This window comes from Sparus aurata, chromosome 14 (genome assembly GCF_900880675.1).
Source record: "Sparus aurata chromosome 14, fSpaAur1.1, whole genome shotgun sequence".
Classification (NCBI taxonomy): domain Eukaryota; kingdom Metazoa; phylum Chordata; class Actinopteri; order Spariformes; family Sparidae; genus Sparus; species Sparus aurata.
Window position 1 is genome coordinate 20,627,192 of NC_044200.1, and position 12,683 is coordinate 20,639,874.

Consider the following 12,683-nt stretch of genomic DNA (forward strand, 5'->3'; position numbering starts at 1 on the left):
GTCTGCACATTGGAGATGGCGTACTTCAGTAGGATCTAGATGAGAATATAAAAGGTGTTTTTTAATACATTATCTTTTTAACTTACACATTTCACCAACACATGAAGAACACTGTCGTATTTCACCATTGGAATCTTAATATTAATACTTACTTATACTTATACTATTACATTCAAACAACTTTGAAGATTTTTTTAAAAATCCAACTGCACCTTGAAATTAGGCTATTTATCTACTTTATTATTAGTCTCAATTCACTTTAGTTAAGCTTTAAAACAAAGCGTACTGACAGATGTATATCTAACAATGTGTTTACATAAACATAATTAATGAGAAACAAACTTTTAAGATAAAGTAAAAAATAAACTTAGTGACAATGTATGTTCACAAGTTAACAAACACAAAATGATTCTGATCATGTTGTGGACGCTGTGTAAAACTGAAATAAAAACAGACATCATTGCAACAAACTGTGTTTAACAACCACAGTTTTACAGTGTTGTTGAGTCATGTAGTAATATCTTTAAACAACTCTGTGTGTCACAAAGTGTGTCCTTGTTTGTGAACGACTGAGTCTTCCGAGGATGCCCCTTTCATTCCCAACTCGTTTGAAACTGGCATCAAACTCAGAATAAACATATATTCACAAAAGTAAAACATTTAATATATTGTCTTTGTCTTTGTGCTCTTTGCAATTCAAGATGTCTCAAAAAGGACCAGCAAATTATGACATGCTTTACTTATGTTTCACACAGTGTCTCTCCTTTAATAAATATATAAACTGTTATTATGAGATAAATAAAATAATCTCACCTCTTGCTCCACCAGGACCTGCATTGATGGCTGCATGACCTGCAATCTGAACCATATCACTGAAACACAATGAAAAGGAGAAAAAGCAAAGTTTTTCATTTTGCGTTTTTCAAGATTTGAGCTTCCAGACTTATTGAAGGGGAAAGATCACAACTCACTTCCTGGGAGTAGGATGATTAGCACAGTCAGGAAGCGCTATTTGAGGAAAACCAGGTCTATGTTTTGACAGCTTCAGCAGCATGATGTCAGCGGTAGGGTGCTGAAGAATGTTATTCTTCTGGATTGTCTCATGGACTTCCTGACCACGTGGATGCACTCGTAGAATTGCTTTGATTTCCGTAAAACTAAGAAGAGGTCAAAGAGGAACATCACTGTAATATATAATATTTTACAATTGCATGTCAGTACTGAACATGAACATACTTTAAGTAATGTTATCTTTATTTGGTAAATGCTTTAATTTTAAATCAAATAATTACTTATGAGTGCATTAGGACTTTTGAACTTAGGACTATTGTTAATAGTTTCAAAATAAAAATATCTCACCTGTCAGGCTTCCAGCAGTGAGCTGCAGTCAGAATCCACCAGCCACTGATCAGAGAGCCACCACAGAAGTGTCTACCACCAGTCTGTGTTCTCATGTTCAATTGCACATGGTACAGACGCTCATCGTTATCACAGTCACGACCACCAATGATTCTCTTCTGCAGATCCACCATGGTGCTCACCGAGACACCTGAAAGAGAAAGTGGAGTTGACTTTAAGTTACAACAGTGTTCTTTGTAGAAAACAACAGAAGTTGGTCCTCATGGAAGCCTGGTACATTTTTTATTTCTACTTTATTTTATAATTGGTATTACATATTTTTTCTTCATGGTGTTTCCATACACTGATTAGACATTGTGGGGCTTCTAATACTTTTCTAAAATGAGAGTTAGCTAGTGTCATTTTCTCCTTTGCCTTTGAAAAAAAACAAATACTACATTGTAAATAGTGACAGTATTTGTGCCAACAGACTAAACTACCAGACCTTGAGTTTACCTGACATCTCTACCCTGAATGCCATCCACTATCTGTTGTCTCAACCCCTGAAACAACTGCTTGTCACTAAGAGCTGCATCATACCACAAACTTAAACCTTTAATGTCTTCTCTAGAAAAGAAACTGACGACTAAATTAGGAATTAGTAAAACAGAAGACAGCCAATGTGCCCGAAGTGTCTGTCACTGTTAAACATTACTTCTGCCTCCATCAGAGTTAGAATAATCCCAACTACCACATTTAAAAACACACATAATTCTATCTGAGGGCATACTGAAGGGTTAAAGTAGCAGCAGAAGGATCGTTAACTCACCGGCCCACAGCAAAAGGAGAAGACTTCCTGTCATGCCACCCATCTTTCTCGATGACTGCTGTCCTGGTGTAACAGGGGCGACTTTTTAAATATGTTCACACTGTCCAGTTGTCACTCGAGCCACCAATCACCTCACGAAGGTTTATCAGTACAACCTCATTGGCTGCAGAGGTCTGCTCTTATGCAAATGTCTGATCACTAAGAGTGTTTCTGTCTTATGTACAGGATAACAGTAAAAATACAAAAATAGAACAAAAACTTGTCACCTTGGCTGCATTTTATTCAGTAGACAGATTGAAGAAGCATGAAGCCAACATCATGATGTACTCAAGTACATAGATATTGTTTAAGTTCATAAATTGTTGCTCACAAAAGTAGCATTTTCAAGCAGTTCAATGCAAGAAACATCAACAGAGCCCTGTCAGGCTCATCCTCCAAAGACAAACTGCTACGTTTAATAAAACCTTCCAGACTCAGGCTGAAAGAAGGGCAGGGAAAGAAAATACACCGGCTGCATGTGCTGGGACACTACTGTGTTTCTGGCATGTAGAGCAGACTACAGTGGCACTAATGAATTGAAAATGTTTCCATCTTAGCGATAATTTCAAGCTTATGGGCCTTTGTGAATCTGCTTCGTAAAAATTTAATTAATTAAATTAAAAATGTAGTTTCTTGTTAGAAAGTAAACACAACTATATAAACAAAGCTTGACTGGATGTTCAAGCTGTTAAATTTGGGTAAATAACACAAAATAATCAATTTCTTTGGAAGAAATTAATCTTTTGGTGTCTACAGTGTTGAAATATTGTGAGGGGGTTGATCTCTGTGGTCTCTCTGTGCCCAAAGAAGGAGCTCCAAGTCAAGCTCCACTGTGTTTTCTGTCTTGGTTGATCAGAGTATTTTCATGTTTTACTCTCTAACTGTTGGCCAAAGATGAAACACAGTGTTTGCGATAAGTTTATGTCAGTCAGTTAGTAAAATATTTCCTCTTACCGTTGGCTTATCCAAAAAGAGGAGTTCAGGTGTGGCAATTATAATTCAAAAAGTCACACACCCTTTTATCGGCCTCATGATAGTACAGTGTACTCTAATAAACGAAACTCTGGCACACGGCTACTGTTGTTAAACTCCAAACTGCTCCTGATGTGCTGGTCGGCACCTTGCATGGCAGCCACTACCATCAATATATAAATTAATGTATGAATTACTGTAAGTCGCTTTGGACAAAAGCTGCTAAATTCCCTAAATGTAAATGTGTAAATGTTGTATCCAAATGACAATTAAAGCTCACTATCTTAGTGTATTTGTAGACTAGGGTGCACACAAGAATCTTTTTGTGTCCTTTAAAAGAAACACAGAACTATTTGTATTATATTGGTGTTACTGATGTACTGTAAGAAATTGTACCAACTTCTAATTCCACATAATATTTCAGGTATTGTTCTCTACTGGTGGGGTAAGTTTAATGAGTAACAGTATGCACACACACAGACAGATGCATGTGAATTTTCAGGCATATACAAAGTAGAAACAAGGCACAAAGAAGGTCAGTCATTGTTCCACTGAAAGATAAGAGAGGAGGACACGGTGGTTTTTAAATAAAGGGTCACAAGATGATTAGAGATAACAAAAATAACATTTTCTTTTGCATTCATTTGTTTAAGCTTGACTTTTACTTGAGCTAAATCATGCTTTTATGGGAGTCAGATCAAAGTACATTTACTTAAATACTGTGCTGATGTATAATTTTCAGGTCATCATATTTCTACTCCAATACTTCTGTTTTATGTTACTTTGTACTTCTACTCCACTACTGAACATTTATTTTGTCTTCATTCTTATACACTACTTACTTTGCAGAGTCAGATTCTTAATACACATTTTAACCAACCAATAAATTATTGTCAGGGCTGGGCTCTAAAGAGGACTCAGATGCAGAGTATGAGCAGTTCAGGCAGGCTTTTATTCTGAAAAACTCTTTTTCTCTTAAACAGAGTGACAAACAGGCTATGAAAATATCTTTCTATTCTAGACATACAAAGAGATTACTAAGAAACAAAACTCACAAACAAAAACACGGAGGCAATAGACCTCAAGAAACTTAGTCTACGCTACATGACTGAGCTGCAAAATTGATGAAACAAAAGAACACTCCAACGGAGGCAAACCGAATAGCTATAACCTTAACACATCTACAAAACTGAGCTGAGAAAATTACCAACAAAAGATCACTCTTCAAAGAGGAAAAAGGATTCAGAAATACAAATGTGGATTGGAACAATACGAGGACTGCAAGACTAGGTACACAACTGAAATGAAACACTCTGGCACAAGAAAAAGGACGCATGAGGGTAAAGGGGAACAGGTGCACACAATCAGGAATCAGGGGAGGCGATCAGACGGATGCCACATGAAGAAGGGCAAGTGACCTGAAACGTGAGGAGAGTTACCTTTCAAAATAAAACAGGAAGTAACAAGACAAAAACCCAGAAGGAGACAACCCTCACCACGGTGTGACAATTATTGTGTATTGTTATGGCTTAATCCACCTGGTAGTACATAAAGTAATTAAAAGCTCCACTTTTGATTAGTGACTTTTACATATGAATGCACTGATAACAATAATCCAATAATATAATATTCTTATCTGAAATTTTAATCTGAAATTGAACAGTTGGCATTATGAGTAGTACTTTTACTTTTGGTACTTTATCCATAATAGAAATAATCAAATGTTGCAGTTCTATACAAAATAGTTAACTACAGCACCTGAAGTGTATTGATTTGAGTAATAATAATCTGATAATAACATAACAGTAACAGGGGCAATATTATTGACACAGCATATTATTGTTGTTAAATATTTTGAAAGTATTTATTTGACGTAATTATAATATGTTTGAAAAGACACATTTAAATAAGCATGAATCCAACACTTTATTAGCAAAGACTGATTCATAAAAATGATGTATGTGTGTGTGTGTGTGTGTGTGGCGGTTTGGAGGTGGAGGCTGCTCCTATGTGACATTTAACAAGTCTCGATCTGTCTTCAGTTTTTTTCATGTTTTACTGTCAAAACTGTCCGCTGAACACAATGTCTACAATAAGTTAATGTCAGTTAGCTAGTAAAATATTTCCTCCTGCCATTGGCTTATCCTAAAAGAGAAGCTCAGGTGAGGCAATTATAGTTCATAAATTCACACACCCTGAGTTTTATCGGCCTCATGATAGTACACTGTATTTTATGAAACGAAATTTGGGCACACTACAGCTATTGTTGTATCGAAATGACATTGCTGGTGTGAGCGACAATCACTATACACGTTTTCTGTTAACTGATCAAGGTGTCAAATTAAAATAGTTAAAATAGTTTCAAACTAAAGTGAAGACGGAGTAGTGAGTAGATGAGTCTCTGTGTTCAGCATTAACCTCTGTAGCCTCTAATTATCAATACTGGAGTATTTTGACACTGTAGAATCAGTATTTTTACTCAAGAAAAGGATCTGAATGAGTGAGCCAGGGACTATTGGACCCCCCCAGAACCTGGGTCCTTGGTTGGGTCTCTGTAACAGGTTTCATACAAACAGTACCGATGCTACTGCTAAATAAATGAGCTGAATATCAGATCAGATCATCAGTTGACTCATAGGATAGATATACCAAGCAAAAAAGTTCCCCTACCCTTCAGGCAACCTTTGAGGAACATTCTCCGAACATTGAATTATTTTCAGTATATATTTACATGTACATATACCAGCAAACAGGTAACTCTCATGGAATGATCTCTACGGAGAACCGTCAGAGAGCGCTCCCTAAATGTTCTTTAAGGATGTTTAGGTAACCTTCTGAGAACCTTTATGGAATGTTCCATGGACCCCCCCACACAGCGAACTCTCTCCCAGACCTTAATTTTGGAAAGTTTGCAGAACACCGTACTGCTCAGACATTACAAAAACTTATCATCAAGGAACGCTCACATTGGGGGTCCAGGAATGTTCTCTGATGGTTCTCTGAGGGTTACACAAAACATCTTTAGAGAACCTTTAGGGAACATTATCTGATGGTTCTCTAAATGATTTTGTGAGGAAAACAAAAACCTTAAAATAATGTTGCTCGAAGGTTCTTTTTAGGTTACAAAAAGAATGTCTTTAAAGAGCCTTTAGGGAACGCTCCCTGAGGGTTACCTGTTTGCTGGATACATGTAAATATTTACTTGTAGTCTGGACATGTGAGTACATTTATTGCCAGAAAAGGACTTTTGAACCTGAAATACATTTAATCAGACACTTTTACTATTTATTTATTTACTATTTGTATGGGTGACTTTGTCTTTTACCACAGTAATATTTTAACATGATATCTTAACTTTTACTCCAGTATGACAGGAGCACTTTGTCCTACCCTGCCTGTGCCTACCGCCGGTCATACTCACACAGCCAGCAGGGTCTTTGCCCGGACGGTCCTTCTCTCTCCAGCCGGGACCGTCACGCCTCCACCCCGGGTCCTTCCTCCGCTGTGCTCCGCCCTCTCTGGAGAATCCTCCTCCTCCTCTTCTCTCCAGCCATCGACGAAACTTCAGAGCCGACTTTACAGTTAACAGCCGTCGGATTAGTTTTCGTACCGAGTGCTGCTGTGAGGTGAAGCAGCGGGAGTCGGTATGTGAAGATCTCTGCGGCTCAAACTCGAGACGTCAGCGGGAACATGAGCTCCAGCTCGTAGCCAACGGTAGGAAACGATCCCTCTGTTTTTTTGTTCCCGTCTCATTTCCGAGGGCATGGACATGAAAACAATCACGGCCTGACCCGCAGCGTTGGGATTTACCTGCCTGTAGCAAACACCAACATGTTTTGTTGTCACTAAAGTACAAAGTTAGCGTCTTTAGCAGTGACTCCCGCGTTTCTTTTGTCCGTTTTTTAACACAAACTTTCGTCAAACCGCAAACTGAAGTTTGGTCCAGTGACGTCACGTGGAGACGAGAAAGAAGATTCGCTCTGAGTCAGATAAACGATAAAAATACAGTTTTAAATTGAGTTTATGCGACATTAACAACAATGTAATTCATTTAGACTGTTAATCTGTTTTGAATAAAACACGTAAATTATAATGAAGTCCTTGACTGGCCACGTGAGACAGTTAAACTGTTGGCTTTATGAGTCAACCGTCATGAAAGAAGTTAAGCTAACTGCTAACATCAAACAACAGTTAGCTTTACTTTAAAGGGCCAATATGTAGTTTTGGAGAAGAAATCCAAGAATTGTAATACTTAGAAAAATAATGAATTTTTCTTTTGTTTGTATATATTTTTTTATTATTATTATTATTATTTATTTTTTTGCGTGACTAAATGTAATGAACTGTTAAATTTGGGCAAAGTCTCTTTGAAGCTAGAAAGATGGCAGGGTCCGCCACTTATAAACAAAGTAAAACAGTATGAAATTGTGTCTAATTTAAGGTCAGTTTGTTTATTCTGTTTATTTAGTTACAAAAAAAAATCAAGTCAATCAAGATATTTCTCTTATGATTAAAATTTCTTCCACAAAACTACATAGTTCACCTTAAAATAATATGTTGAAGGTAAAATACTTTTACTAAAAGACATGCATATTAGTGAACATGTTATCTTTATTAAAATAAAAAAAATAATATCAGCACATATTGGACAACATATACACAGATACCAATACATCTGTGATTAGCCAATATCGGACAAATCAGTTAAGTTTTAACTGTAAACCTGTAACATATCTTACTTGTTACATATCTTTGTCACATCTTTGTGTTCAATAACCACATTTGAGGGATCATTATTAAAAAAAAAAGTTTTTATTTCAGTCGTTTTGACTATTTAACTTATGTCAGTATCAGCATCTTAAGTACTGACAAGCTCTGCTAACAACTTTATGTTTCAACTACATATCTCAGCCACAGTTCTTTAGAAAAATAGCATCAACAAAATAGTAAGGGATCAAAAACACAAGTTGATTCATCGATGAACTCACTAACAGAGAACTGTTTTGATGAATCATTAGGTTAGATTTCCTGCAAAATATTCAGTTATTGCTTGTATATAGTATACAGTGAAGTTTGAAAGTTTCTGTGCACTTCTGTGTCACAGGTTCTCCACTAGACCTTCTCCGTTCTCCTGCGTCTCCTCCTGAAGTGGTGAGTTTGTCTCCTCCGTGTTGTGATGTGATTTCAGCATGACTCCGTAGAGAATGAAATGTTTACACTTAGTGTGATGTAACAGGAAACAGAGAGGTTGGTGAACTAACAGCCGACAATAGATTACAAATGCTGCAAAACCCCAATCAGTTCATTAAAGTTCACATTTGTCCTAAAAGTTTGTTTATTCACGTCTTATCTTTGTCTGACAAGAGAATCATCAGCTATGAATTAAATGCATCGTTAATCTACACCTTTTATTAAATTTTTTTAAAAAATTAATTTCTTGCAGTGCCCGTCGATTCAATCATGGCTCGTGGTTGCATCTGCTGCGTCAAGTACATGCTCTTCCTCTTCAACCTGCTCTTCTGGGTAATGTCCCACACACACAAAGTTCACACAACTTCAGATGTTGACATTTGTGAAATCAGCAAAACAATAATCAACAAATCAGCAGGAAGTGTTTGAGTTTCCTGTGTGTGTTTCAGCTGGGCGGGTGTGGACTGTTGGGTGTTGGCGTGTGGTTGTCGGTGTCTCAGGGCAGCTTCGCCACCCTGTCGCCCTCCTTCCCGTCGCTCTCCGCCGCCAACCTCATCATCACCCTCGGCACGGTCGTCATGGTGACGGGGTTCCTGGGTTGCCTGGGTGCCATCAAGGAGAACAAGTGCCTGCTGTTGAGTGTGAGTGTACTACAATACCCATCATGCACCACCACTTGGTGCATTTAAATATCAGTTTTAGCCAGAGTGTACTGCTTAGTGTTGTGTTCAGGTTGTGTTGGAATTTTACATGATGGAGAAACTTGATAGTGAAGTTTAAAACTTCATTTATATTTTTCATTACGTATTTAAACTTTAATACATGTATTATTGTGCTCATAATATGGAAAAAGTCAGGACCACAACCCGGTTAATTTTTCATAATTTACATCTTATGGGTAAAGTTAAGCATATTTTTAAGTCGGGAGCTCATATTAACAATGTTTTCATTTACATAAATGCAACATTTAAGTATCCTTCATGTCTCTGCTCATGCTTAATCGTCTTTTTCGTATGATTTTCTTCAGTTTTTCATTGTTCTGTTGATCATCCTCTTGGCCGAACTTATCCTCCTCATCCTGTTCTTTGTCTACACCGACAAAGTAAGACCACGCACAGGAAAAGTCATAATTATCTTTCATATTTAATCACCTACTCCTACTGTATGTGAGTGTCCCATGATCCACCTCTGTGCTCTGTTCTTTGTTCCCAGGTGAGTGAAAATGCCAGACGGGACCTGAAGGAAGGGCTGGTGCTGTACAACACAGATAACAATGCAGGTCTGAGCGATGCATGGAACACCATACAGGGAGAGGTAATACTACACACACACACACACACACATAGACAAAGACATCTCACATTAAAATAAACTGTATTTAGGCCTCTAAAAGTACAGCGTAACACATTGACAATCTATATTTCTAGCCATTCTTCTTCTTTTGTTGTTTGAGATTTTGTTGTTCATCCAGCTCCAACCCTGCAATGCTCTCTGTAACCTCAGCTGTAGGCAAGTTGTGTCATTTTTAAAAATAAAATGATTGTTACTCTCTCCTGTCTGTGTGCACCAGTGGCATTGTTGTGGAGTGATGAGTCACAATGACTGGTACGCTGCTCTGCATGAAAACGTGGTTCCCGACCGCTGCTGCCAGCAATTTTACCAGGGCTGTGGTCGCAACGCCTCCAACACCTTCTGGACACGGGTCAGTGTGTGTGATGTCTTGAAAGTTGTACTCTGTGACGTACACTATTACTGTAAATCTAAAGCAAGGGTGCCCAAACTTTTCCCCTTGAATCTGGAAATGTATGTTGGTCCAAAAAGGATCCCAAGTTCTCATAAATGAATGACTTCCTTCTCAAACCTTTGCTCAGAAAAATCAAACATTTCAACGTCACTCCTAGAAACACCTGGTGGGCCAAATTGAATCTTATGGCAGGTCAACTTGAATATGTCAGCATGTTGGGAAATGCACTTAATTGCCATCTTGCCAGGAGTTGGATGAGAAGAGTGAATCCACTCACATGTTTTATACTTTCTATGATGCTACAGCCATCCGACTAGCTTAGCATAACAACTGAAGGCAGAGGGAAAGGGACAGCTAACCAGATTCTGTCCAAAGGAAAAATTAACAAATAAAGCTTTCTACTGAAACTTTGTAATAAGTAAACAAGAGTAATGCGTTAAACAAACCTTAAAGGAGAACTTCGGTCGATTTAAACATGCAGCTTCATTGCTCAAGCTACCCTTGACTTGCCAGTACCGAAGACGCGAACAAATTTGGTCCAACCATTACAGAGCTCTGTGAACGGAGACTTGGCATTGAACGCTAACAGCATGGGGTCAGAACTTTACAATGTGTTTTAAGCGTCTTAACATGCTCCACATCTCACACCAAAAGTTATGCAACATCAGCAGACACCTTAGCACACAGCACTGTAGCGTGTATGACTCAAACTGAATAAAAAAGTAGTTAAAACAGTGTGTTTGTGCAAGGAGCTACTTGCCTGTTTGTTGATATCCGTGTCTTCCGGTAGCTAGACCAAACTAGTCAATCCGTCGAGCGTGCACTTACTCCCTCACTGGCGGAGACAGAAACGTAATCCAGCATTTTCGTGTTCATGTTCATAATGTACATGTCCATGTTACAGCCTGTCATGAGCCATGAGCCTTACAATAGCCTGTTAAGCCTGTTAAGTGCACACTCGATGGATATACTAGTCTAGCTACCGGAACACACGGATGTCAACAAACAGGTAAGTAGCTCCTTGCACAAACAGACTATTTTAACTACTTTTTTATTCATTTTGAGTCATACACGCTACAGTGCTGTGTGCTAAGGTGTCTGCTGATGTTGCATAACTTTTGGTGTGAGATGTGGAGCATGTTAAGACGCTTAAAACACAGTGTAAAGTTCTGACCCCGTGCTGTTAGCGTTCAATGCTAAGTCTCCGTTCACGGAGCTCTGTAATGGCTGGACCAAATTTGTTCGCGTCTTCGGTACTGGCAAGTCAAGGGTAGCTTGAGCAATGAAGCTGCATGTATAAATCGACCGAAGTTCTCCTTTAAGACAAAGCTAGGGCAGCTGTTTCCTGTCTTTATGCTAAGCTAATTGTCCGCTGGCTGTAGGTAAATACTTACTATGCAGACATGAGAGTGGTATCAACCCTCTCATTACAACCCCGAAAGAAAGTCAATAAGTCCCAAAATGTTTCCTTTTTAAACAAAGGCAGAAAAACAAAAAACCTCAAGCTCATCGTCAAGGAAAATGTTTGTCTGTTGTTTGGTTAACTTGACATCAAAACAACAGGAGCAAGAGTCATGGAGTCTGGGTTTGTGCACTACTTGTTTTCCTCCCTTCCTAGCTAATGTTGGTGTGTGTTTTCAGGGTTGCTATGATAAGGTGGAGGAGTGGCTGGATGACAACAAACACCTTCTGGGAACCATCGCCATGTGTGTGCTGGTCATACAGGTGAGCAGCTATCTGTGAGACACTTATTCAGAGTTTCAAGTAGCATTAGTTGAATTCCTTTTAACACGTTTTTGTTTTCCCAGCTCCTTGGTATGGCCTTCTCGATGACGCTTTACCAACAGATCCACCGAGCAGGCAAGAAGTATGAAGCCTGAAGGGATTAACAACGTCATACTGTTAATTCCAGCCTGTCACATCTGTTACCCTCACCTTTTGTTTATAGGACAAACTAGACAGTTATTGTGTGCCACTACCGCCTTTTATCTCACATTTCTTCATTTATACAACCATTTATTGTTGTGAATAGTATTCGAACTAGTTTTTCTTATGGTTACCTTTTGAAAAAATCACGTTATAATGTGTGTTTTCCTGTTAAGTATTGTGTGTAGAGGATTGGTGCCTGACGAGCAGCACTGAGAACAAAGACTGAGCGGAGGAGAATGGGGTTGTTTTAGTCGTCTAAAGCTATGCCTGTGGAAAAACCTATTGATACATTTAGATAAAACAAGCGTTGTGTACTAACATGTTCAATAAAAGCACTCTTTACAAATGTTAGGTGTACTGATAATTACTAACTCGTTGACCTCATTACTTTTTGTTCTCTCTCCTCTGTACGTCTTTTCACCCTGACAGTCAAACACCAGCTCTTTGGTTATAGCCTATAGATAAAGCGGGGTGAGCAGCAGGTCTTTACAAACTTTAACAGAGGCTCAGATAAATCAATGAACTGATCACTTGAGTTGTGAAGTATTTAACCTGTTTTCAGAAGTGATAAAGAAATGCCTCTAGTCACTCAACGACTGATAGCTTGACTTTAACTGAATCGTAGTGATAAAAGAGTAGTTA

The 12,683-nt window shown here is 38.4% G+C and overlaps 1 protein-coding gene and 1 long non-coding RNA gene across 2 annotated transcripts; one reads left to right on the forward strand and one right to left on the reverse strand.

Annotated features, from left to right (window-relative positions):
* Nucleotides 1-4,102: 4,102 nt before the first annotated feature.
* On the reverse strand, nucleotides 4,103-6,736 carry LOC115595235 (uncharacterized). The gene is made up of 2 exons (XR_003986664.1): nucleotides 6,600-6,736; nucleotides 4,103-4,596 (listed from the first exon to the last, which is right to left on the reverse strand). It is a non-coding gene; the product is annotated as an uncharacterized LOC115595235 (long non-coding RNA).
* LOC115595232 (tetraspanin-9) lies at nucleotides 6,697-12,388 on the forward strand. Its single transcript, XM_030439433.1, has 9 exons — nucleotides 6,697-6,892; nucleotides 8,283-8,329; nucleotides 8,622-8,701; nucleotides 8,818-9,009; nucleotides 9,396-9,470; nucleotides 9,581-9,682; nucleotides 9,939-10,070; nucleotides 11,754-11,837; nucleotides 11,921-12,388. Exons 3-9 carry the CDS (start codon nucleotides 8,639-8,641, stop codon nucleotides 11,990-11,992), a joined length of 720 nt encoding a protein of 239 aa, XP_030295293.1. The 5' UTR covers nucleotides 6,697-6,892; nucleotides 8,283-8,329; nucleotides 8,622-8,638; the 3' UTR covers nucleotides 11,993-12,388.
* The last annotated feature ends 295 nt before the right edge of the window (nucleotides 12,389-12,683 follow it).

Coding starts and splice junctions, on each gene's coding strand:
- LOC115595232 (XM_030439433.1), top strand. CDS start 8,639: ATGGCTCGTGGTTGCATCTGCTGCGTCAAGTACATGCTCTTCCTCTTC. Junction 9,471..9,580: donor TCTTTGTCTACACCGACAAA/GTAAGACCACGC, acceptor CTTTGTTCCCAG/GTGAGTGAAAATGCCAGACG. Junction 11,838..11,920: donor TGTGTGTGCTGGTCATACAG/GTGAGCAGCTAT, acceptor TTGTTTTCCCAG/CTCCTTGGTATGGCCTTCTC.